The sequence below is a fragment of the Coturnix japonica genome, chromosome 1 (genome assembly GCF_001577835.2).
Source record: "Coturnix japonica isolate 7356 chromosome 1, Coturnix japonica 2.1, whole genome shotgun sequence".
NCBI lineage: Eukaryota > Metazoa > Chordata > Aves > Galliformes > Phasianidae > Coturnix > Coturnix japonica.
This window is the reverse complement of record NC_029516.1, coordinates 30,565,730-30,589,489: the sequence shown is the minus strand read 5'-3', so window position 1 is coordinate 30,589,489 and position 23,760 is coordinate 30,565,730. Positions and strand designations below refer to the sequence as shown.

The window sequence follows — 23,760 nt, the reverse complement described above, 5'->3', positions numbered from 1 at the left end:
GCTCACTGCTCAAAAAACCTTTGTAAGATCAGTTTTTAACCTCTAAAAATTATGCCTGCAAAAAGGATTTCGGATAAAACGATCTTACTTTAAGAACCCACTTCTCTTGTAGTAAGCAACAAGATTTCAGGAACGTTCCCAAAGTGCTGTAACTCTACAAAAGGAGTTTCTACATTCAGTCTGACACCTGCAGTGCCAAACTTCCATATACGGAGCAGACAACATGGCATTGAATATGGGCAAGGACTTTAAAAAAACACTGAATTTATTTTCCCATAGAACTAACAGTATGCACATGAAGAAAAGACAAATGTGTTTCCACTCTGTCCTGTCTGTGCTTTTCGTCTCCATTCACACTTATTTAAAGAGCTTACTGAAAACAGCTCCCCTGTTTTGGGTTGACTAGAGTCATTCAGCTGGTCTCCAAATAGAATCACAGAATTACAGAAACCCCAAGGTTGGAAAAGACCTCTAAGATCATCCAGTCCAACCGTCCACTTATCAGCAGTATTTCCCACTGACCATGTCCCTCAGTGCAACATCTAAATGCTTCTTAAACACCTCCAGGGACGATGACTCCACCCTGGGCAGCCTGTGCCAATGCCTGACCGCTCTCTCAAAGAAGTATTTCCTAATGTCCGACCTGGCACAACTTGAGGCCATTCCCTCTCATCCTATTGCTGTTACATGAGAGAAGAGGTTGACCCCCATTACATCACAACCTCCCTTCAGGCAGTTATAGAGAGTCTCCCCTGAGCCTCTTCTTCTCCAGACTGAACAATCCCAGTTCCCTCAGCTGCTCCCTGTAAGACTTGTGCTCCAGACCCCTCACAGCTTCACTGCCCTTCTCTGGACACACTCCAGGGCCTCAATGTCTTCCTTGCTGTGAAGGAACTCCACGACACCCTTTAAAGATTAATCATCATTTTTAGACTGCTATAGGTTACTCTTGCAATAACAAATAAATTGCATCCTGAAAAAGGTGGCAATATTAAAACCAAACAAATGTCAACTTCATCAACAACACTTTCGCCTTCAGGACTATGTCAGAAATCCTCCAAGAATTAAATTCCCTGCCAGGATTAATTCTGCCCTAAATGCTGCCAAGAAAAAAAAAAAAAAAGATATATATTTCTTCTGTATTTACATATTATACATATTTACATTGTTTTTAATACTACAGTTGCAGAGGAAAAAAAAACCAAACTGGATACAGATTTATTATCTGCTTTTAAATGTCCCATCAGTATTTTTTCCCTTTGAAAAATGTACAAATCTTCAGGGTCTTTAAAAGTCAGATACAGTCCACGTTCCTCAGGCCACCATCCGCAGTCAAAGCACCAAATCTGAAAGGAAAACGCAGCGTGTTCTTAGGTGATTTAATAGATCAAATACAGAATCAATTAATCCTTACTTCATTGAAAAGTTAAGAGAACAAACTGAACTGCTGCAAAAATACTACGTGTAAATTTGGAATTAACCCCCCCATGCAACAAGTATTTCTATCAGCTAAACCTATGTGACATGAAAAAGAAGTCCCGACTGCTACGTCAGAATGAAGTTACAGTTATGTTTCAAAGTTGCAAAGAAAGGCTTTTTGTTGCACTTCAGATCAGCAGGTCAAGATGTATTTGCTGTTGGATCACAGAATTGTCCCTTAGTTTGCATTTCTGATCTACAAAAGGTAGAAAATAAAGCTTGCTCCCACTAACAGCCCCAAAATGAAAAACAAATGCTTGCCTTTCCAAAATATGATTGTTCTCAGCCAGCTCTTTAACAACCCCTTTCATTTCCTCCTTTAGTTTCTTCATACTGTGGTAAGAATAAGCCAAAGACAGGTCACCATTGTTATAGAGACAGCACAATCACTCACCATCACTAAGCCTTCAACAACTTGTCATTATGTGCAAAATAAGAGACACATATCAGGTTGGTTATTTACTAAAAGTAATGGATGATCATTAATGTTGCCCTTCACTCGCTTCCAAGTCCATACTGCTGCTTCAGCAATACAAAGGTTTTTTTCTGCAATAATTATATCATAGAATCATAGAATCAATCATAGAACAATAGAATTACCCAGGTTGCAAAAGACCTTGAAGATCATCAGGTCCAACCGCAGCCTAACCATAGTACCCTAACTCTATAAACCCTACACTAAATCATATCCCTGAGCACCACATCCAGACGGCTCTTAAACACAACCAGGGATGGCGATTCAACCACCTCCCTGGGAAGCCTATATCATTCTTAGCCTTAGCGGAGCAAACACAAAGCCAACTGTAAGCATTCTTTCCAATCCATCTGTCTAATAGGCACGGCATATGACATCAATTCAATTAATAAGTTCTCACCCAAGAGTCATTTCTACTAATGTGTTTGAACTTGGATAAACTGTATTCATGGTATGTTTCATCCCAGTGGAAGCTGCAAACATTTTCTGAGGTAGAGCATCTTGTAACTGCAATAGATAAAAAGGAAGTGTAAGTTAAAATACAAGTTGTGATACATTTCCTGACGTTCACCGTTTCTCAATTCTCTGTTGCTGAGATGCTTTACTAAATCACTGCAGTAGTGAGCTATCAGGTCATCGTGGCAAGATCTTTATAGACGTGACCATCAGTTTTCTGATGTGTTCCATCTAAAGTGCCTCAAGCTTTTGTAATAAACTCATATGGAAGAATTATCTATTTCTTATGTTCTTAGATATCCCAAGGGAAGAGGATTCTAATGAATAAATGGCTTCCGCAGTGCTACTAAAATACAAGCAAATAACGAGTAAAACATTGCTCTTCACTATTTCTTAACTGCTTCATGGCAAGTGTTTTTTCATTTATATTTCCTTCATAAAGAATAACAACTCGATGGCAAGAAGCTAGGGGCTCTTTAAGGTTAGACTGAGATTAGGTTTTGATGTGGGGACATCATACTAAGTATGATGTTCAGGTCTCATTAAGGTTACACAGAAAAGAGTAAAGGTACTTCTCATTCTCTCTGTTTTGAGGTAATTCTGATGAGTTTGCACCCAACGGAGACACTGTCCAAATCTTAATGGAACTTCTTTCACGCCACCAGCAGCATTACATTAGCGTGTATCTTTGAGCGTGTGTTCCCTGATCATGAACGTGAGTAATGTTTTATGCTCCATGAGCGTTTTCACACAGTCCTCTAGGCGCTCACACACTATTATGGTAGTAATTGCACAGAAAACCTCTCAGTGAACCCACATCTGTCAGCACAGATTTTTATGGGAGTGCCAGCAATGCAAAAAAAAAAAATGCAACCAAACAAAACACTCAAAAGAAAACACAAAAAATCCACCAAGTCGGCATTTGTAAATGAGGCTTTCCTTTATGGCATTCCTACATCATCAATGAAGCTACTCTAGACCAAACTTTACATCCATGCATGCCTACATTTTAATGCAACTGCATTAAGTACAGCTCACTATAAACAGCATTTATTTTTGCAAAGCCTTTCCATAATTTTGAAGAATTTTACCTCATTTATATAATCCTGGTATTTCGATACTTCTTCTTCAATGTCAAAACATTGGTTGGTGAGAGCCAGCAGCTGCTTCCTTGTGTGAAGCATCTTCCTAAATGAGAAAACGTAGCAGTTTTCTTTTAATTATATATAATTATATATATATATATATGTACTTTTTAACTGACACACATTACCAAATACTAAAGAAAATAAAAAACTTGCCTTGTCCAGTCCTCAGCCTTGTCCAGAAACGCATCGTACTTGCTGACACATTCATCTTTGAACAGAGCAATGGCTTTGGTAGCATGCAAATACAGCTTCTGCCTGCAACACAGAAACAATTAAGAGTGCCACGCTGCTTTCAGAGCCTCCTTCAAAACAACAAACAAGAGGTATGCAGACTTAAAACCCCTTCAGATCAACTTTATTCATACCACTGTAATGTATGAGAACTCAAAAAACTGCCTGAACTGACAGGTTATCTCAAAAACAATCCTTGGCAGGGAGAAATTGCAAGTATTTGCATATGAATAATTGATCAAATGTGCTTTTGTAGTCAGCATTTATCTGAGCAGGTATATTCAAAGGAAAGCGACTCTGAATGGAAAGGACGGAATCCATTATTATTTAGTTGCCTTCTATGGATAATTGGAACATCCAACATACATAAATAATCCATTGTGCTGAGTAATATCCTTGGAATAAAGCAGCTGGAGTTCTGTGGTAAGTTAAGGTAACAACGAGAAAAATAGCACGTAGATATAAAGACAGGAAAACAAAACAAACCCAAATTCTGGTTAGCACTGCAGACAGTAGTTCCATAGAACTGCCATACTGTATTACACATTGCACTAGGAAGTAAAACTAAGGCATACGGGAATAGGTATGGGAACAGGTATGGGAATAGGTATGGGAATAGGTATGGGAATAGGTATGGGAATAGGTACAGTCTAACAGCTGCTTCTATTGCTTCATTAACCGTTGCATGATAACCACTGGGATATTTTCATCTCAATAGCAAACAGGACAAAAAGGAGTTTTATATAAGGCAGTTATGCTCAGATGAAGAACATCTGCATTTAAAAGGAATGGATGTGAAGGAACTCCACTGCCAGAAAGCATCACATTAAAGGATGCTGGCACTCTCTGTATTTAAGATATTTAAAAATATATCTTTGTAAGGCAGAAATTCTAAAGAAAATATGATTTGCAGCAATAATCAACAGGAGAGGTTAACAACAAGAGTACCTGAAAGCAATTGTCTCCCAAAGTTAACTTCAAAACTTACTTGTCAAACTTGTGAATCTGTTCTTCATTATAGGGAAGCCCTACGGTCAGAGCAGACAAGAGACATTACTACTTTAATTCTGTTAGTTGTATTTACATAAAACTTCACTTAGATGACCCATTTTCAGCATGTTTTTCTTCTGTGTTAAGTAAAAGCAGCAATTTACTTTTTTTTTCCCTCCTCTTTGTTGCAATTCAAATCTCTAAGATTATTAGCAGCATTTCATTCATACAGGCATTAAGAAGATAACTAAGAAAGGCCTACGCACACATTCACTGTTGCTGACTAACCCTCATTGCTACCACAAATATCCATGTAGAACAAGGACTGATTTGCCATTTATATTACAGCTTACATTAAAAATGAATGAAATAAGTGACTTACTTCGTTCTTGTTTGTCTTTTTTGAACTGATAATAAATATCTGTGATTGAAGATAGCAATGTCTGCAGCCTTTCACAACTAGAATGACAAAAATAATAAAACATTTCATCTACAAACTCAAATAGCAATTAATGAGCTTTATGAACTATAACTCAACGCAGAATTAATCTACATTAGAATAGTCAATACAGTTACTCACTTTCTGTCTCTCGGATGCATGCCATCTTGATTGGCCCAGGTGTCAGCCAGTAAACCACTGGGAGAAAGTTTGGCTTTGATATCTTGAAGACTTGATTCTATTGTGCCCTGAGAGCTGGAGAGCTAAGTAAGAGCAAGAAAGTTCAAGCGATCTTACTGCTGGGGCAAGGGAAAAATTAATCTACACTGCAAACAGGCTGAGAACATCAATATCCATTTGTTTAACTGACCTTCATTAAAGAACTACAAAGCTTTCTCCACTGAAGCTGGTGTTTCTATTAGTTAATATCTAGTTTCGTTTGAGGCTTTAATAGTAAGACTGTACCTTTCCTAAATTCCCTATTTACTTCTCCACTAGTTATTTTGGTTTGCTAAGAGTTCACATAATGACTACAAGCGTCGTTCATACATTTCCTTCCCCGCAGTTCGGAAAGATAAAAACAAAATAAAAATGCACTAAGCACCATTTGCTTTCTAGAATAGTGAACTTTATAGACGAGTGTCCTGGGAAAAGGTCTGAAGTTATTTGCAATTATCCCTCACTTGTCTGGAAACTTAATACAAACTTCAAAACAGAACACTCTGAAGCATGTTTGTGTGTGTATCGCTTCAGAAAGCCAAAGAACAGTTTAAAATCACTTAAGGAAACAGAAAAATACATTTAGTGGTTATAATTTTTCACTTAAGTGAAGTGCAGTAAATGGAATTGAATTGTCAGGGATGACACAATTTTCATTAGAGTGGACTAATGCCAGGATTTAGTGTTTGCAGAAAGGTATCCATATCTCAGCAGAGGCATCTTAACAATCTTCAGCAGTCTAGAGATTTCTTGGAAAATACAGAAAAACCTGAGTTACTGGTTTGTAATTGTAGACCACTGCTCTGAAAATAACATGGGCTTTGACAAATACTCACCCGCAACAATTTCGTGTTTATCTCTGAAATTTCATCCACTTCTGACGATTCCAAGTTAATCTGCATCAAATTCTCATATCTGACCATGACAAACAGAATATTTATTAAAAAATAACCAAAAGAGTAATGCATTCACTCCATATTTTCTTTGAAACTAAATATTAACAATAGCTACCACTTCTTTTATATGAAATACAGTTTTTAATCAAGCAACCATGGAAGACAGACAACCTAAAGCAGCTATTAGAAAAGAAAACCTTTTTCTCAAGAAAATAATAATTCCTTCAGTATTTTCCTACCTTTCATTTGTTAAAAATGAATTTGAAACATTTATTCAGAAATTCTTAATTGTATTCCCATTACCTGCATTCAGCGGGCAGCAGAAAACTATTTTTCTCATCACGTCACTTCTAGAAAGTTACCAAACTACAGATTCTTAAGGTAGTTAATGGTGCAACAGATCAGTGCACTGAGTCGTTTTTAATGCAGAAACATACCTGGAGAAACTGGGTTACCAAACGTTAAAGGCCAGGCCAAGAGCTGATACTTTCCATATGACCACAGTTCAAGTGTTTAATAAATCATTCCGGTGGTTATTTGTCTTGCTGGGAACCAGTTCAGCTACTTTCAAACAATGCATACTTTGCTCAAGGTGAATACTCTGTTTGCCTTTCAAATAAAAGCTCTGCATTGCCAGGCTTTGTGGCAGAGCCTTGAGAAAGTAGAACAAGAGGATTTGTCTTTTGCTAACTCTGAGAAAGTCCTCTAAGGTGAAATAAACTGAAAGCCCGCTGAAAAAAACACGTCCAAACACAAAGCAAATTTCTATTCACAAGACTCCAGTCTGCAAAAGAATGTAATTTGTGTTGAAACTGTTGATCTGAGATTCGACTGAATACCACAGAGTCGTACAGCAGAAATGACTGATTTCTTCTGAGCAGCGAGTGCCATTCACCTGCAGGACATGGCTGAATACTGGAAAACGTCTCAGCCAAACAGAGTGAACAGGAACCAATGCTGTTAGCTACCATAAGCTGGCTATTGTATTCCAACATGAAAATGCAAAGGTCTTAACGCTGTGAATGTGGCAGTGCTCAAAGCCATCCTTCACATATGAAACCAAACTCAATGACAAAAGCACTAAAGCAGTACTACAACAGTAAATGAGCTATGTCTAAGTAGTATGTCTAAGTAGAAAAAGGATGTGTGCAACTACTATTCAACAGCAGTTACTTGCACCCACTAAATTAAGGAGTAAAAGTAATACTAATTTGAGTAGAACAGATTACTAAATCTGCTGAAGTGAAAGCAATGCATCACAACAGCTATACTAATTCCAATTTAATTGTAAATGCAAAACCCTGTAAATGTTCATAACTTAAAATATCATTGTTATTAAAGATGATGAAAAATCAATGCATTTGGTGTGCAGCTTCTACTCACATTTTCTCTGCTTTTTCAATGTTTCTGCTGCAGAAATCCAGTCTGATGACAACCTCGGTCTTTTTATGAACCATTTCATTGTAATCATCCTTGATTATTTCACTAAAAAAGTAAAGCATTAGTCTATAACAAATGCCATCCAACTGCCACCTTACCAGCAGTCAAGTTATATAGTGATATACCTACTGTAATTAACTGCCACTAAGAACTGCTTTCCTTTAGAGACACATTAGTATAATCCTCATACAAAACCATCTTGTACATGCGTCTTATCAGAGGCTGAAAATTAACTAGTCACGGGAGAAAGTGAAATTGCAAATACTTAAATATTATTATATATAAACAAATATATGTATATAAAGGAAACATATATATATATATATATAAAGGAAACATATATATATATATATATATATATATATATATATAATTAAAAAAATAATAATAATCCCATAACCCAAACATAAAGGAGCCTCAGTGCTCGAGGACAAGCTTCCATCTCCCAAAGCTGTTGTGTATATATATATATGTTTCCTTTATGATCTAAGAAGCGGAAGGATGCAAGAAAAAAAGAAAACTCCCGGGTCAGCAGAACCCAAAATCACATATTGAAGACCAAGGTACATCTCAATATCTCAATTGAAAACAAATAAATCATGCTCATAGCAATTGAATCAATTGCTTACATTAGCCATCGTATTCCTTTTCGCATCAGCTCCTGGTAAAGTAGCAAAGAACTGGCAACTCTACAGGCATAACATACGATACGTGTTACTTCCTGGTGGAAAACACAGACAATATTAGTGCTAATCTGACATTATCTTAACAGTTCTTTCAGGTCAATTAATCACAACAAAGCAACAAAGATTAATAAAATAAAGAGCAACATGAAGCTGGTAGTAGAAGGTGAATAATTTTGCCCAAACTTTAGTCAGGAAACAATGGAATACTCATTATGGAGGCAGAGTAAACAGCGAGTTTTTCCAGTTATGCTAAAATATCTGTTAGGGATGACAATAAGGCTCTTATAAGCAAAATCACACCACTTACTCTCGGGATCTACTTTAACTTCTGTAAAGGGACAAGTATATTTCCTCAGTAGTTTAGGAAATAAACTAAAAGAAACTAATCAAAACGATTTATTTTACAATTCTAAGGCTAGGGACTCTTTCAACCTTACAAGTTTGCTTTATCACTGAGAACTGAGAACAAAGTTTCATAAAAGACAGTTAAAAATATCCTAAATAATATGAAGTGATGTCCTTCTGTTTATTAATTGTAAAGATGTTTGGTTTTTGAAGAGACAAGTGCTTTTAGGATTACCAAACTGGAAAAATAAAGCTCTTCAGCAGCCACATTTTATAGGCAGAGCATAAAAGTGTTTGTAACAAAATCAGGGCATGGTAATGCACACATCCACTAGTTATAGAAGATCTGAAATTGGCAAGCTCCTTTCTTCACATCACTAAACTATGGCATAGCAAAGAACTTGAACTTTAAAAGGCTGTTTCTGTTTGGTTTTTCAAATGCAAAATCAATTTGTATACAAACTCTGACTTTATTAAAATATAATTCTAGAGCCCCTTGTTAGCAAATACACTTCTGCCAGTAAGAATTCTCACCACCATATAAAACTAGTTTTATTAACATTATTCATCTGAGATCAAAGTAGTTTTCGTTTCAATATCATAATCTGAGACAGCTGTATACATTAAAAATCGTCGTTACTCACTTTAGCCATAGTGGCATCCCCATCCAAGTCATAACGTTGATGCACTTTAGGAAGCAAAACTGAAACACAAACCAAACATCTGTATTTCCTATTGTCCATAATAGACTTTAAAAGCCTTAATAAAACAGATAAGCTAATATATTTAAGAAATATTTATTACTGAAACTCAAAAGCACAACTGAGTCAGAAGCAAGGAACTCGAAAAGTATCCCATTTTGTTCCCTTACATCAAGCACCTCCATACAAAAAGCATTACTCTGTTATCCAGCTCAGTGTGCTTTCTCCCACAGCAGACAACAGCAGAAGCTTGAGGAAGTATGTAAGAACAGGACAAAAATCCAGTTTTCCCTCAAATTCTCCCAGACTCACACTATCTGTTTCAAGGTCTTCCTGAGATGTGATGAAATTTGTGTTTAATGAAACCCCCAATATTCCTTTTCTTCCATTATTTTAACAGGAGCCTTCTGAATCCATTAAAAGCTTTCACATTCAAATTCTACAGCAAAAAATCTGCGATCTAAGTATGCTTTGTGCAACTGAAGCATCTCACATACAAACAGTCTCATCTCACAAAAAACAGTCATTGTGACAAATGAATTTGGAATGTTATGGTTCTTCCATTGGAAGAGAAAGTAAGCAGTGCTTACAAAGGTTCTACATGCTGCTCAGATACCTATGCAAACTGCACAGGCATCTTCCTCTGCTCCCCCATCACCTCTCTCTTAGCTGAAAGTTTATATATTCCACTCATTTTTAAGTTTTTCCTGATGCTTTTGTCAGAATATGTTTTATTACTTCTGTACCACCACTGAATGAGGAGGAAGGAGGGCCTGGAACTGCCCAGGAACTCAAAGGTCAAAAGTAATGGCACATAGTATGTTGATGCTGAGGGATTATGACTTTTTTAAGCCTCACTGAGCATTCCCAGCTTTCCTCTTGCTGTTTTGACCACTGCAAAGCACTGAGCAAATTACTGCATTGAACTATCCATTAAAACTCTAAGATCTTCCTGAATAGAAAGGTAGGAAACATTAAAGCAGAGTCTTTCCATTAAGCTCAAGCTGTTTCCCCTCCCCACCCTGCCCACTATTTTCATATGCATTTACACTGAGATTCGTCTACACTGTTACTGCCAAGCCTTTAAATACTACATGGTTCTCACACACACCTTAATGAACGAACAGATTTGTCTTATACACCTTAATGTGGAACCTTGAGCAAAATGCTCTTCACTACCTTTTTCAGATTGCTTTTAAACAGGCTGCACGGCACAGATTTCACACAGATCTCCACTAATGAGCTCTCCACTGTGAAAGCCAACCACTTACTTCTGCTCTTCAGTCCCTTGTTTGGCCCTGTGGGAGATCCTTCCTTCTTATCTTATGATTGCTTACATTCATGGAGAGTCTGAAGGGCTGGACTTTACTGAATACCTTTTTGAAACCCAGTGTAGCCTTTACCAGCTGAACCTCCTTTGTTCTCACTCTCACGGACTCTTTCAGAGAGTTCTGACACAATATAAAGGCCCTGCTGACCCTCCTGCAGACAGCACTCCTACCCACACTCTTCAGCACCTCCATGTGAGCACCAGCTGGCCCCTGCAGTCAGTATGTAGGACATACGGACAAAAGCAGCACTGATCTCTCAGCTGAAGGCATGCCCTCCAGCTCATCCCTCATAAAGAAGGGCTCTGGCACAGGGCTCACTGTAAGCCTCAGTGATAGATGCAAACATAAAAAGTCAGTTCTGTTTTCTTCCTCTTCAGCATTATCTTCTAAGCAAATCTAAGTTGTTAAGACCTTCACCTTAACATTAAGACTAACCCCATTCACGAGGAATAAAGCAGAGCAGAACTTGAATTTCCACTTGGTGAGAAGTGTAACAAGAGAACCAGCTGTGAATTACATTCCGTAAACTTCCTTTCAGCTTGTTACAAGTGTTATACTGCAAGCGGCTACTCTTACTGTAAAAATATGCTGGATACTCAGTTTTATTTTTAATTGGATTGCTTACTTAGAAATTCTGATATACAAAGATAAATCTCCGAAACACTCTTAGCTATACCAGACATAAAATAAAACTATTAGGGTACTTATAAGAAGGAGGAAATAGCCATTATATACCTTCTTCATAGACTAATCCAACGATGTTCACAGCCTCTCTGCTTACTACAAATATAGGATTCTCCTCAGAAGTTCTGGGAAAGTGCTGTGCCAGTCTGCCAGGCTCCAGTATCAAACGCCGACCTTCGTATATAAGTTCTTGATTCTGAGATGGTATCTTTGTCTGTTTGTAGACCAACTCATGAAATATAGCAGCTCTACAATACAAGAAATACATACAGTAGTAGTTCGAGTCACTACAGTACAACAGTTCAACAACTCCAATTTCACATTACTTAAGTAAAATAAGTAAAAAAATCCTTTTTACGTGTCTTGAATTAAGTACTGGTTCGATACATAAGGCATCTGACCCAGAAGACAAAACTGCCCAAAGCTCCAGCTTGCTTTGTTACAAAAATAGATGCAGTTTCCTGCAAAACATCAAACTTCTGCATTTCTCTCTGATTTTCCACCTTTTGTGAATGTAAACAAAACCTGCTTTGCCCTGAAGTCTGAATATTGGTAAAAATGGAAAGGAAGGATGAGCCCTTCAGGCACACTGACTTCTTAAGTATATATGGATGGTCTCCCAAAGAGAAAGATCAAGTAGTTATACATGTCAAAAAGCATACACCCAAAATTCAGCCTTGAAGCTAAAAGATAGACAGATGTACTTCCTGAAACAGCAGAGATTGAGACAACCAAGAATACTCTGGTGTTTTAAATTCAGTAGTCAAAGGATACAATATAAGAATGTACAACTTTAAAAAGCAACAACAACAAAAAAATATATAAAATAGGAAGGACCAATTTGTTCCAGTGCAGCACAGGAGGCAGTGTCACCTCTTAATACTACAGATAGCATGCAAATAAATATAAAGGTAAATTATTATAAAATAAGTGAAAAATAAAGTGTAAATAGCAATGATTGCTACAAGCAAGATTCCACTGCAAAAATAGCACTCAGGCAATACAACACACTGAATAGAAAAGAAGAAGTAGAAAAGGCCAGAAATTTATGTACGCATTTGATGAAATAATTGCATCTGTTCTCTTATTAAAGAATAATTCATTCTTCACATTATCTGTAGTAGGGCAGGGAAAAGCAATTTATTTTTGTATCATTCTATAAGTCGGACTTTTTAGCTTTTAATATCAGTGCTTTATTGTCATGAAGTGAACTCTGTATCACTCAGGATCCTAAACTGTAGCAATACGTGGCCTCAAGTTGTGCCAGGGCAAGTTTAGGTTGGATATTAACAAGAGCCTCTTTACAGAAAGGGTAGTTAGGTACTGGAATAGGCTCCCCAGGGAGGTGGTTGTGTTTAAGAGCTGTTTGGATGTGGTGCTCAGGGATATGATTTAGCGTAGGGTCTTTAGAGTTCGGGTACTGGTTAGGCTGCGGTTGGACTTGATGATCTTCAAGGTGTTTTCCAACCTGGGTAATTCTATGATTCTATGAATACAACTCCAGAAGCCTGGAAGTTGTATGTCAGACACAGAGACTATGCATGTTTTGTTTTCCTGATGACAAAATAAGCACAGCGAGAACTGAACATGTTTTCTGAAAAGCTACTTTGTAAATAGTATTCATGAAAAACTTAGCATAGACAAACCTGGGCTTCATTGGCATCCACTACAAACACTAAAACACTATAAAAAGTCATAGATTAAGTCTGTATTATGTCACTGATTAAGACCAAATATAAATCTGCTGATTCAACCTTCAATTATTTTATTTTTGTTAGAAATATTTTATGATCAACGTATTTCTGTGCACTGTGAATACACAGAAGAATTACAAGGTTACACTTCTCAGGCACACCACCAAGGAAAGGCATATTTACAATGTTACATATGTAACATCGATAGTCTCAGGTCAGGATTTGGTTTGCCTGAGTAAGACCAAAAAATGAATATAAATGAAAATAAATGAAGTGAACAACACTTAAAACCATGACACTTACGTATTATAGCTGTGAATATAAACTTTGTGCAAGGTCATCTGCTGCAGTGAAAAGATGTGGATTATGATTCGGTGCAGTATGTCACTTGTCTCTGCAAAGAACTGATCGAAGCCCCAGCATTTCTCCTGGTCTGCTTCCAGAATATTTGCAAGGACAGGTGTGAGAAGTACCTGCAGACCCCTGCAGGACACCAGGGAGAGAGAAAAACAACTTGGATTTACACAGATCTTTTCACATTTTGACTTGCTTCGTGAACATAAGTCAGTCCCGTTATGCCCTGTAGAATATCCCACTGTTTTTTTTATTTCCTCTGCTTAAAAACAAAATGTTTAATGGCAATGCCCATTGTTTAATTATAACACACCATTTGAGGCTTGACTATCACATATTTTTCCTTGGTATATAACTAAGTTCATAGTCACTGGAAAAAAAATGACAAGCAATTTAAGAAGTCTACATCTTAGGGCTAAATTAATGTTCCACCACTGCGGGGAATGATCTTTTACTGAGCTCTCACCAACACTTAGAGCAGTCTAAGTAGGTAACTGCCAGTGAAACTTGCTGTCCCAGCTGCTTTGTGCATTGCTTTCAGTCACAATCAGCTTGGTTAGCAAACATTTATTATTTGAATTGCGAATTGCCAGTGCTAACAAAAACACACCTGGATTGAGATGGGGCCAAACAAGCATTTGATACATGCACCTCACCATCTGCAGAGGAAAGTGGGAAACTATTGCCTTACAGCCATTGCTATTCCATGAAAAGACAATTTAAGTTTCTTGCATTTCTACTTTGAAAATCTGACACGTACAGAATATTAGGGATACTACTTGTGTGTTATGTTTAATGTACATTTTGGAACTGTTTTTCCGTACCATTTTCTACTGTCTAATCTTAGGGATGTGTTACATCACATCCTTTCAGAAAGGGCAAAACAGAGCACGTCAAATTCAAGGTTTATTAAATCTTCATACTCCTTTCTGAGGGAGGATAACAATAGTAATCATCTTTATTTTACTCATACCATTTCAAATTCTTTGGTGCTCATCTGTATATTAGCAATAGTAGAAATATTATGGATAGATGGGAGGAAAAAAAGACATTTAATGACCCAATCAGTGCACTATGTAGAGCTATAGAAGAGTTCAAAGAAAACAACTTCAACAGTCAGACCTCTGTTCTAAAGGACCAGTGCTGAGAAATAACTACAAAAGCACAATTAAGTAGCCCTGAAACACTCTGTGAGAAGTTCAAACTTACTTTGAAAGGCTGCAAGAAATAGGCATGTCCCAGCTCCACTCAATTGGACCATTCGCTGCTTTCTGTATTCCAGAAATAGCACCAGAAGGCTTCCCAGTGATTATTTTATACCTGCAACACATTATCAATACAGCATTAACAAACTGTTACCTCTTATACGCAGGTCTAGCAAACTGACCCTCAAGATAAAATCAATAATATAAATTCTGAACCAAGAGTAAATGTTAGGCCAGCTTGTTGTTTTGAGGTGGTGCAATAGTCAGGGAACTTCGCTTACAAGCTGACACCAAGTGGTGTTAAAATAGTAAACAATGAAGAGGAAACACTTTGAACTACGTTGAAAAAGCAGGTTATTTCTACCCTGGATGTGAGAAAAAAAAATAGGAGAAATCTCAGTTACTACTGCAAGAAACAGTAGTTTGTTCACAAGTAGTAATTAATCAAAATCAGATTGCCAAGCCTCTAATGTTGGGATTTACTTGACTAACTCACAGCATGTTCCATAGCAAGCCATGACATTTAGCTACCAAAAAACTCACCTGGAGATCAAAAAATGAACAGGAGGTGGTGGGCTATGAGAAATTACTGGAACATGAAATTATTCATCAATTTGGATGCAATTCAGCACTATCTAACTCTGCACGTAGCAGGCTGGTATTTCTCCAGCTTCTCATGAAATAAACCAGGAGCAATAGATTATTACAGAGCAAGAATTTCATCTGTGCTCTCTTTTCTCAGAGGATGAACTACACACAAAATGTACTCCTGTCTGCTTGAGAGCATGAAACAGATGAGAATGCCTGTGGGAGAACCAAAGCATGGGTAGTTCTTTAAACTAAGAAAACTGGAATCAGCCTCAAGCATTACCAGTACAGAGGAGCTTTACAAGTATCAGAGTCTCCAGCTACCGCCTTGATTTGCTTTTTAAATGTAACATACAAAAGAACACCAGAATAAAATGAAAAATGAATCCGTTCCAACCAGCATGTCGCTGTCACAAGTTCTGTTTTGCATTTGGAAGCTACCTGCTGTCTTTAGCTGGTTGCATGAAATAAGCAAAACAGTCATCTGCTAAAAAAAACCAAAACACGTCAGCCTCATGCATAGTGTATGCATTCCAAGGCAGCCTGGAGAGACAATCGTATAAAAAGACAACAAACATTTACAGCACTGAAAAAAAATTCAGAATACTGCAACTTCATTTGAATAATCAAGTTACACACACTGCAACTGACCAACCTACTGCAATGGTGAAGGAAAGGTGTGTGGAAAAACATCTGTATTCTGGAGGAGCTCTGATGCTTAATTCAAGTCCAGAGGTTCCACACATTAAAATCCTTGTTGAAGGAGAATTCTGAAGAACATTATGCCTTAAATATTTTCATTATTTTACTGTAAATATGTAGGATTTCTTAAAAAAAAATAAAAAAATAAAAAAAACATTTAATGTACTGATTTTTTATTTATGAGCAGATAAAATTAACCTTCTAAATTACCTACATCACTTCCTTGTTTCTACGAGGTCCTTCAAAGGGTCGGAAAGGCAAGCTCCCTGTTGCAGCGTGATAAAAGGTCACCCCTATACTCCACAGATCAACTGTGGCTCCATACTTTTTCTGATGCTCTTTCCTCAAAACTGCTCGCTCATACATATCAGGATGCTAACAAGAAAAAAAAAATAGATAAAACAAACATAATATCATGTTATGAACAATGTCAAGAACAAAACCGCAATAATTTCAATATTTTTTTTAGGTTGGATGTTAGGGGGAAGTTCTTCACTAGGAGAGTGGTTGGGCCCTGGAACAGGCTGCCCAGGGAGGTTGTGGATGCCCCGTCCTTGGAGGTGTTCAAGGCCAGGTTGGACGGGGCCCTGGGCAACCTGATCTAGTAAAGGTGTATGTTTGGTGGCCCTGCCAGGCAGGGGGGCTGGAACTACATGATCCTTGAGGTCCCTTTCAACCCAGGTCATTCTGTGGATTCTGTGTGATTCTGTGTGATTTGAAGCTTATTTCATAGGAGCATACAGGGAAATAAGTATTACAAAGTTTACTGAAATGAACAAAAAANAATTCTTTAATCAAAAAGCAAAGGTAGCTGGTATCACAGAATTTGCTTAAGTTATTCCAACAGATTACCACAAGGTGCTCTTATGTATACTATAGCTACTTCTAGTTTTGACAATAGTATGTTTAAATTCAGTCAGAACTAGTCTACTAGAATATAACAGCACCAGAGAGGAAAATTACAGAATCATAGAATGGCCTGGATTGAAAATGGTCATCAAATTTCAGTCTCCGTTACACGCAGGGTTGTCAACCACCAGACCAGGCTGCCCAGAGCCACATCCAGCCTGGAATCACAAGGGTTGGAAGAGACATCTGTAGGTCACCCAGTCCAACCCCCTGCTAAAGCAGGTTCCCTACACTAGGTTGCAAAGGAAAGCACCCAACTGAGTTTTGCATATCTCCAGAGGAAACTGCACAACCTCTCAGGGCAACTTGCCCCAGTGCTCTGCCACCCCCAAAGTAAAGAAGGAAACCTTTACTCATCCAGATGATACTGAAGCAACAAAAGCTAAACTGGAAAAAAGTCCACAGCAAAGGAGAGTATCAGTTACAATACTAAACATGGGAAACCACACAAATTAGATCTGGAAATTATTTAAAGTTCTGCTGCCACGTCAGAACTGGCGTGACTCAGTTAAGAAGGTGGAAAATCTAAACACAAGTATAATACAAGGATTTCATTATTAATTTCCAACAGTCTGAACTATATCTATACAATTATTGTCACAAAGGGTCCCAAGTTTTAAACAGTTTTTCATCAGAAAGTAAAATCACACAGGCTTACTAAATACTCCTCTGTGCCATAGAGTGAAACAAACTGTTCATCATCTTCAAGCTCCCTGGCAGCACCGAAGTCTGTCAGTTTGTACACGGACTGACCATCTTCACCTATAACACGCATGATGTTGCCTGGTTTGATGTCACGGTGCACTATTCCATTTTCCCGGAGATGATTCATCCCAGCCACTTTCATTAAAAAAAGAAAAGAAAAGCAGAATTTGACACGTATCTTGGCACTTACTGCATAAATGCTGACCTGAAACTGAAGCTAAGAATACATGCGTGTTTGCTTTCTCATTGGGAAATGAGAACAAGAGGAATACAATACAAAAGACTAGAAAATTTTCTTAGCATTTTTGCTTTATTCTTGAAATAGCTAAGTAGCTAAATAGCAGATGTCTTACTAATGACAGGCACACACAGGTAAAATTCATTTTATTCCTAATTTCCCCTTCAGAGACTAATTATCACTAGAAATCACTCAAATACAAAGTGACAAATAATCTTAAAACTGGCAAACAAAATGGCAATTATTTAAGTAAAAATGTTTAAAGCTTTGCTTCTTAATTCAGCCATCTACACCAACATGACACGTACTCCATGACTCCACATGGCCAACTTAATTTGCTGAATTACTTAACTAATTTAAACTTCTCATCTCTTGGTATTCGAAGATCAACAAAACACGTGCAAGTTTGTTTAATTCAATAAGGCTGAAGAGCAAAGGTTACGTACCTACATCTCTCAACACAATTAAGAACTCTGATTCTGGTAAACCAAAGGCGTTGGATGGTTCCTCTAGAACTGTATATAAACTTCCACATGGACAAAATTCCATAACTAGCACTTTGTGCCTAGTTGTTGTCTGGAAAACAATTACAAAGGACAAGTTCATGAAATACTATGAAAACAGTGTCAGAAAATACACACACAACGGAAGCTTGCTTTCAAAAATGAAGAAAATCAGTGGTAAAATCACAAATATCATTCCAGAGATCTTGAAAAGAAAGGTAGATCATTTTTAATATCATCTCACATATTCTAACATGAAGAAAGCCTCGAGTTCTGGGTCCTTACTGGGTACACAGCAATATTAACAGGTGGGCAAACAAAGAACTGAAGAACAGAAGAGCAGACAGTAGCAATTCTCCTTTCTTATTTAGCTGTCTCAGAATCTGGGTCATTTCAACCAATCGGTCTCACGTTTTAGCACTGTAATTCAAACTCATAGGAAATTCTCCATGTACTACATCATTGTTTGAGTTGATTACAAGACAAGATCCAGAGTTACCAAAACATCTCCAATTTCTGAATGTTTACTGTATTTTATCTATATTCACCTCGCTTAATGCTTCTACATCTTATCAGCATGTATTACATATTAATACACATTGATAACTTAAAAATGCCAATTCATAGTAATCCTTAGGACAGCACCTTCTTGGGATGGCTTCGAAGAAACAAAACCTGTATCTCAACACTGAAACAAAGCCTATTATTTTAACAATAACAAAAAGAAAGAAAGAGAAGAAGGATAGTGGGATCTGAGTATTTATCTTATCACATAAGTTACTGTTCTTAAAAATTTAAATTTATCATTTCTAAGTGAAGATAAAGCAAAAAGACAAGTTACTCTGGTTACTACCATGTACCTTGGTTCTCAACTACAATTCATTACCTCTTCCTCAATAGCAAACAACTTGACAATGTTTTTATGGTTCAGTTTCTTCAGCACTTCAAACTCTCGCATCTGAACATCCACGGGACGAAGGAAACTTATACTGTTAAATACTTTGACAGCATATAAATCCCCAGTTTTCTGTTAAAAACAAAACAAACAACCAGTGATTAATCAACCAGAAGCCTAAGACTGTAAATATGCACATATCCACTATTCAAGCATTCTCATATCTTTCGCTGTTTGAGCTAAACCAGACTAGAAATACCTCAAAATAGTATCTTGTTTTAAGATGAAATTTAAGATTCTCCTAAAAATAAGTAAGTAAATAAATAAATAAATATTGATTGACTTAGCGGAACCACTGTGCTGAAATTCACTCCCCCAGAGAAGTACATAAACTGCTAAAATACTGCTCAGTGTTGCTTCACATAGATGGGGACTGTAGCAAACTCTGTAGCTTACATCTAATTTTATAGTCATTTGACAGCATTATTACTATGTAAGTGAATGCCGCTTTCACAACTAGGCTTTTCTTCATTTGGGGAGACATAGTATAGAATTCATTGGAATGGAATGACCTACAGAAAGAAGGTCATTTTAGCTCCTTGGGTTACAACATATACAGCAGTACACCATTTATATGGTAAAACTGCTCAAAGATGCAGTGTGAGGATTACTCAAGGCACATCACCCCAAAAGACAGTTTCCAGCATATGCTGGAAGCACTGATGTAAGGATGAGCATTACAGCAGCTTAATCAGATGAGAATATATTACAAATATTGTACTGATTGTACGAGATGAGAGAAAAAAAAATATGAAAACTTTAAAAAGACAAACTGACAAGACTTTTACTCCTATTTAAATTCTTAAGCAAGGAGTGTTTTATTCATAAACTTGAAGAATGGAAGGATTCATGGCCTCAAGTTGCACCAGGGCAAGTTTAGGTTGGATATTAGGAAGAACTACTTTACAGAAAGGGTAGTTAGGTACTGGAATAGGCTCCCCAGGGAGGTGGTTGAATCGCCATCCCTGGTTGTGTTTAAGAGCCGTTTGGATGTGGTGCTCAGGGATATGATTTAGTGTTGGGTTTTTAGAGTTAGGGTTCTGGTTAGGCTGCGGTTGGACTTTAATTACTAATTACCATTAGTAACTCTTCACAAACCTTATGTCGCCCCCGGAAAACATTGGCAGTAGCTCCTTGTCCTAGAATGTCAGATAATAGCCAGAGGTAATTTGAGGTGCTCTGCATCTTTACTTTCCTATTAGACAGCCTCGGCTTTGACCTTAAAAACAAGAAGGTAAAATATACCAAAATATTTTAGTAAAATGCACAATCGGGACTTCATAATTACAAGAAAAAAAACCAAAAACCACAAACAACTCGATAAGAAAAGCCAAAAAACCCACAGACAACTGCAAAAACATACAAAGACAATTTAAAAGAAGTAGATATAAAATTAAGAAGTGAAACGCAAAACCAAAACCAAGCTCAACACTATCACAAATCAAAACAAACGCTTATGACACAATCCTACCAAACTACATGAAGAATCAGCTGCAAAAGCAAAGACCAGACAATCGTTGCTCTACTGTAAATATGTTTTTAAATCACACAGTAATGGAAACTACAAGAAAGAGTCAAAATGATGCACCAAGATCAGCAGGACAAGCTATTATTCAGTCTGTATATGGGAACTGCTGAGTCACGGCCTGAACCACTCATTGATCACAAGGGGGAAAGACCCAGTCAGCCCTGGGAGCACAGGTGAGGGCAATTCAGCTGTGTGACTGGAAGGGGTGGAGCCTGGCTGTGCCTCTCTTAGACCCCATTTAAGGGCTGACTTCTACAAGGGAGATCTGGTTGGAGATCCCTCCTTGGTGAAGCTTTCCCCTGTGAAGCTGGAATCTTCTGATACAGATGAGCAATCGTCTTCTCTTTTGTAATGCCTTTTTGTCATGCTAGTCCTTCCACCATCATGCCTTTGTTGTAATGCCCGTCCCATTGTATTGACCTGTCCAATTGCTACAGCATATAGCACCAAAGAACACACAAGATGAGAAAACAAGGCAGATAAAGGCATGTTTTTAGATCAACTTGGTCCTAGAACAACTAGATAATGGAACGTGGGGTTTTGTACTTAAGTACAGCTATAGAGAGACCGTACTAGCAACTTACAAGCCCTTCTGAGATGAGTTAGGTTACAGTCACAGTTAATGCAACTATTACCAGCTTTTGCTGAACCACTGATTAGTGCAGGAAGAAATCAGAGGACGCTTTTCTCATTTCTGAAATTTCACATTTAGTACATCATGTCATTTTTAAATATCACTGGGCTTCCCCACCCTCCATCAACTACAAGGTGTCAAACACGTAAGTCACAGATTCAAAAGAAAGAAAACTTTGATCAAATAAAAATGATTAATAAAATAGAAGAACAAGCTTTTTCCCCTTGACAAACCAGCAGGAGCTGCAGTTGAGCACCTTTACCTTTCTGGTTTAATCAAAGCACTACGTTTGCTATTAAACTGAGCAAAAAGATGAAAGATTAAAGAGGCCAGACCTAAAGAATCCTAGCAGCAGGATGCAGACCAGCGCAGTGTAAGGTCCCTCAGTAGCAGCCTCTCTGCACTGCCTGCACCAGAGCATCCCAATAGCAATGACTGAAGCCAGTCAGTAAGCAACAGCATGCTGAGGTGCCCACCTTGCCCCTGCTCCAGGCCAGACTCCTGCCGTGCAGAGAGACCATAGTGTTCTCTGGCTTTGGGCATGTCTCCATGCACAACTGATTTTATGGTTTTATTTAGCTATTGGCTCATGTAAGGTGTGGAGCTCCTGATACAGCTGCCCCAGAACACTGAACTAATATCATGGAGTGCACAGAGTGCAACTATACAATGTGAAGACATGCCATTACTCCACATTAAGCCCAGAATCATTCAGCAACATTTCTAAACCTAGTTCTTTACACCCAGAGAAGCAAAAAAAGGTTTTCTCTCAAATCTTAACAAAAATTTCGAGTTTAAACTAAAATACCGATCTCTATACACACAACAACAACTTTAAAGTTCTGTTATTTCTGCTAAGACAATCTCTAGTTCTGAGTACCAACTTCTTCCAGAGACAACTCCTGTAGATGAATCTTTTTAAGGCAGATAGTACATAGATGAGTCAAATCAACACTTGATTTTCTCCACTGATATCCACTCCAATACTAGAAATGTTAGCGGCCTATTAGAGATGGAGACTCTGCCCTAAGTAAGAGATGAGGCAGCTTACATATGAGGTTGGCTCTCTCCCTTGCACCTCTACCTGCAGGACTAGTCCTGTTACTAGATTCAACACCAAATGTTCTATTTCCTCACATCTCGTGGTCACTATCACTTAATCACACACCAGATGAGTCAGAAGTTCCTCACACGGGCATTAGAGTCTCCTACCAAGTGCTGATTTACTTTCCCCACGACTTATTAACAGGCTGCTGGGTCAGGGGCTGCTTTTTAGTGACTTGAATATTCTTCGGTGTCTCTTTACTTGGCAGCAGCAGAACAAGCTGCACTGCTGCTATGATTTTGAAAGCTCCCCACGGTCTGAAGCAAGAAGAGCGCTGCTGCTGCTGCTGCTGCTGCGAACTATCGCGGAGTTGGCTGCTCATCCTGCAGGATGGCTGAGCGAACAGCAGCGAACAGCAGCTGGGCACGGAACTGAGTGTGCCGGGCAGGGCAGGCGGCACGCAAGGTCCCGCACAGCACCAAGGCTGCTTTGCGGCTCCTCACCCCCTGTAAACACGTCAGCGTTCGGCCCAGTCCCCTCCTGTTATCTCTCAGGAAGGAAGTTTCCTCCCCTCAAGTTCTCGCTTCCCCTCGTTGGGGTTTTCCCGCATTGGCCCGGCGCTCAGAGCACGGAGCAGGGCGCTCCTCGGGGGCTGGAGGCGGCGGCGGCCTCGGGGCGGCCCCATCCTCACACCGAGCCTCCCGCACTGACAGCTGCTGACCGCCGGAGCCGCACGCCGTTAGTTCCCGAGCCGCCCAGGCCTCAAGCCTCGCCCCACACAGGGCCGCTCCGCGGTCGCCCCGTTCCGCCGTGCCCGCCGCGCTCCTCGAGGCTCCGCAGCTCCCGGGAAGGCCCCGCCGCCTCCGCCCCGCCGAACCGGAGCCTTCTTTCCCGAGCGGCAATCTGGGATCACTGCTCCCTCCGGGCCGCGGCCGCCCCCCGGCACGGGCTGACCTCTCCACGGGCTGACCTCTCCACTGCCCGCCCTGCCCAGCCCAGCCCAGCCCAGCCCAGCCCAGCCCAGCCCACCGGCCCCGGCCCCACGCACCCAGCGCCGCTCTCCCTCCTGCCCACCGGCCGCTTCCGGCTTCCTGGAGCCGCGCTGTGGAGGCGGGGCGGGGCGGGACGATGCGTGACTGACGGAGGCGCCGCCTCGGTCACCGCCGCCGGACGGTCCGTC

At 39.0% G+C, this 23,760-nt stretch overlaps 1 protein-coding gene across 1 annotated transcript; it reads right to left on the bottom strand.

Annotated features, from left to right (window-relative positions):
• Positions 1–1,201: 1,201 nt before the first annotated feature.
• TBK1 (TANK binding kinase 1) lies at positions 1,202–23,730 on the bottom strand. Its single transcript, XM_015855497.1, has 21 exons — positions 23,629–23,730; positions 20,472–20,592; positions 19,305–19,445; positions 18,362–18,491; positions 17,631–17,812; positions 16,278–16,438; positions 14,778–14,888; positions 13,518–13,697; positions 11,572–11,768; positions 9,449–9,507; positions 8,403–8,494; positions 7,717–7,818; positions 6,274–6,352; positions 5,360–5,481; positions 5,162–5,238; positions 4,778–4,817; positions 3,712–3,813; positions 3,502–3,598; positions 2,355–2,461; positions 1,741–1,812; positions 1,202–1,346 (listed from the first exon to the last, which is right to left on the bottom strand). The coding sequence occupies exons 2-21, from the start codon at positions 20,556–20,558 to the stop codon at positions 1,295–1,297; spliced, it is 2,190 nt and encodes a 729-aa protein (XP_015710983.1). The 5' UTR covers positions 20,559–20,592; positions 23,629–23,730; the 3' UTR covers positions 1,202–1,294.
• Positions 23,731–23,760: the final 30 nt, after the last annotated feature.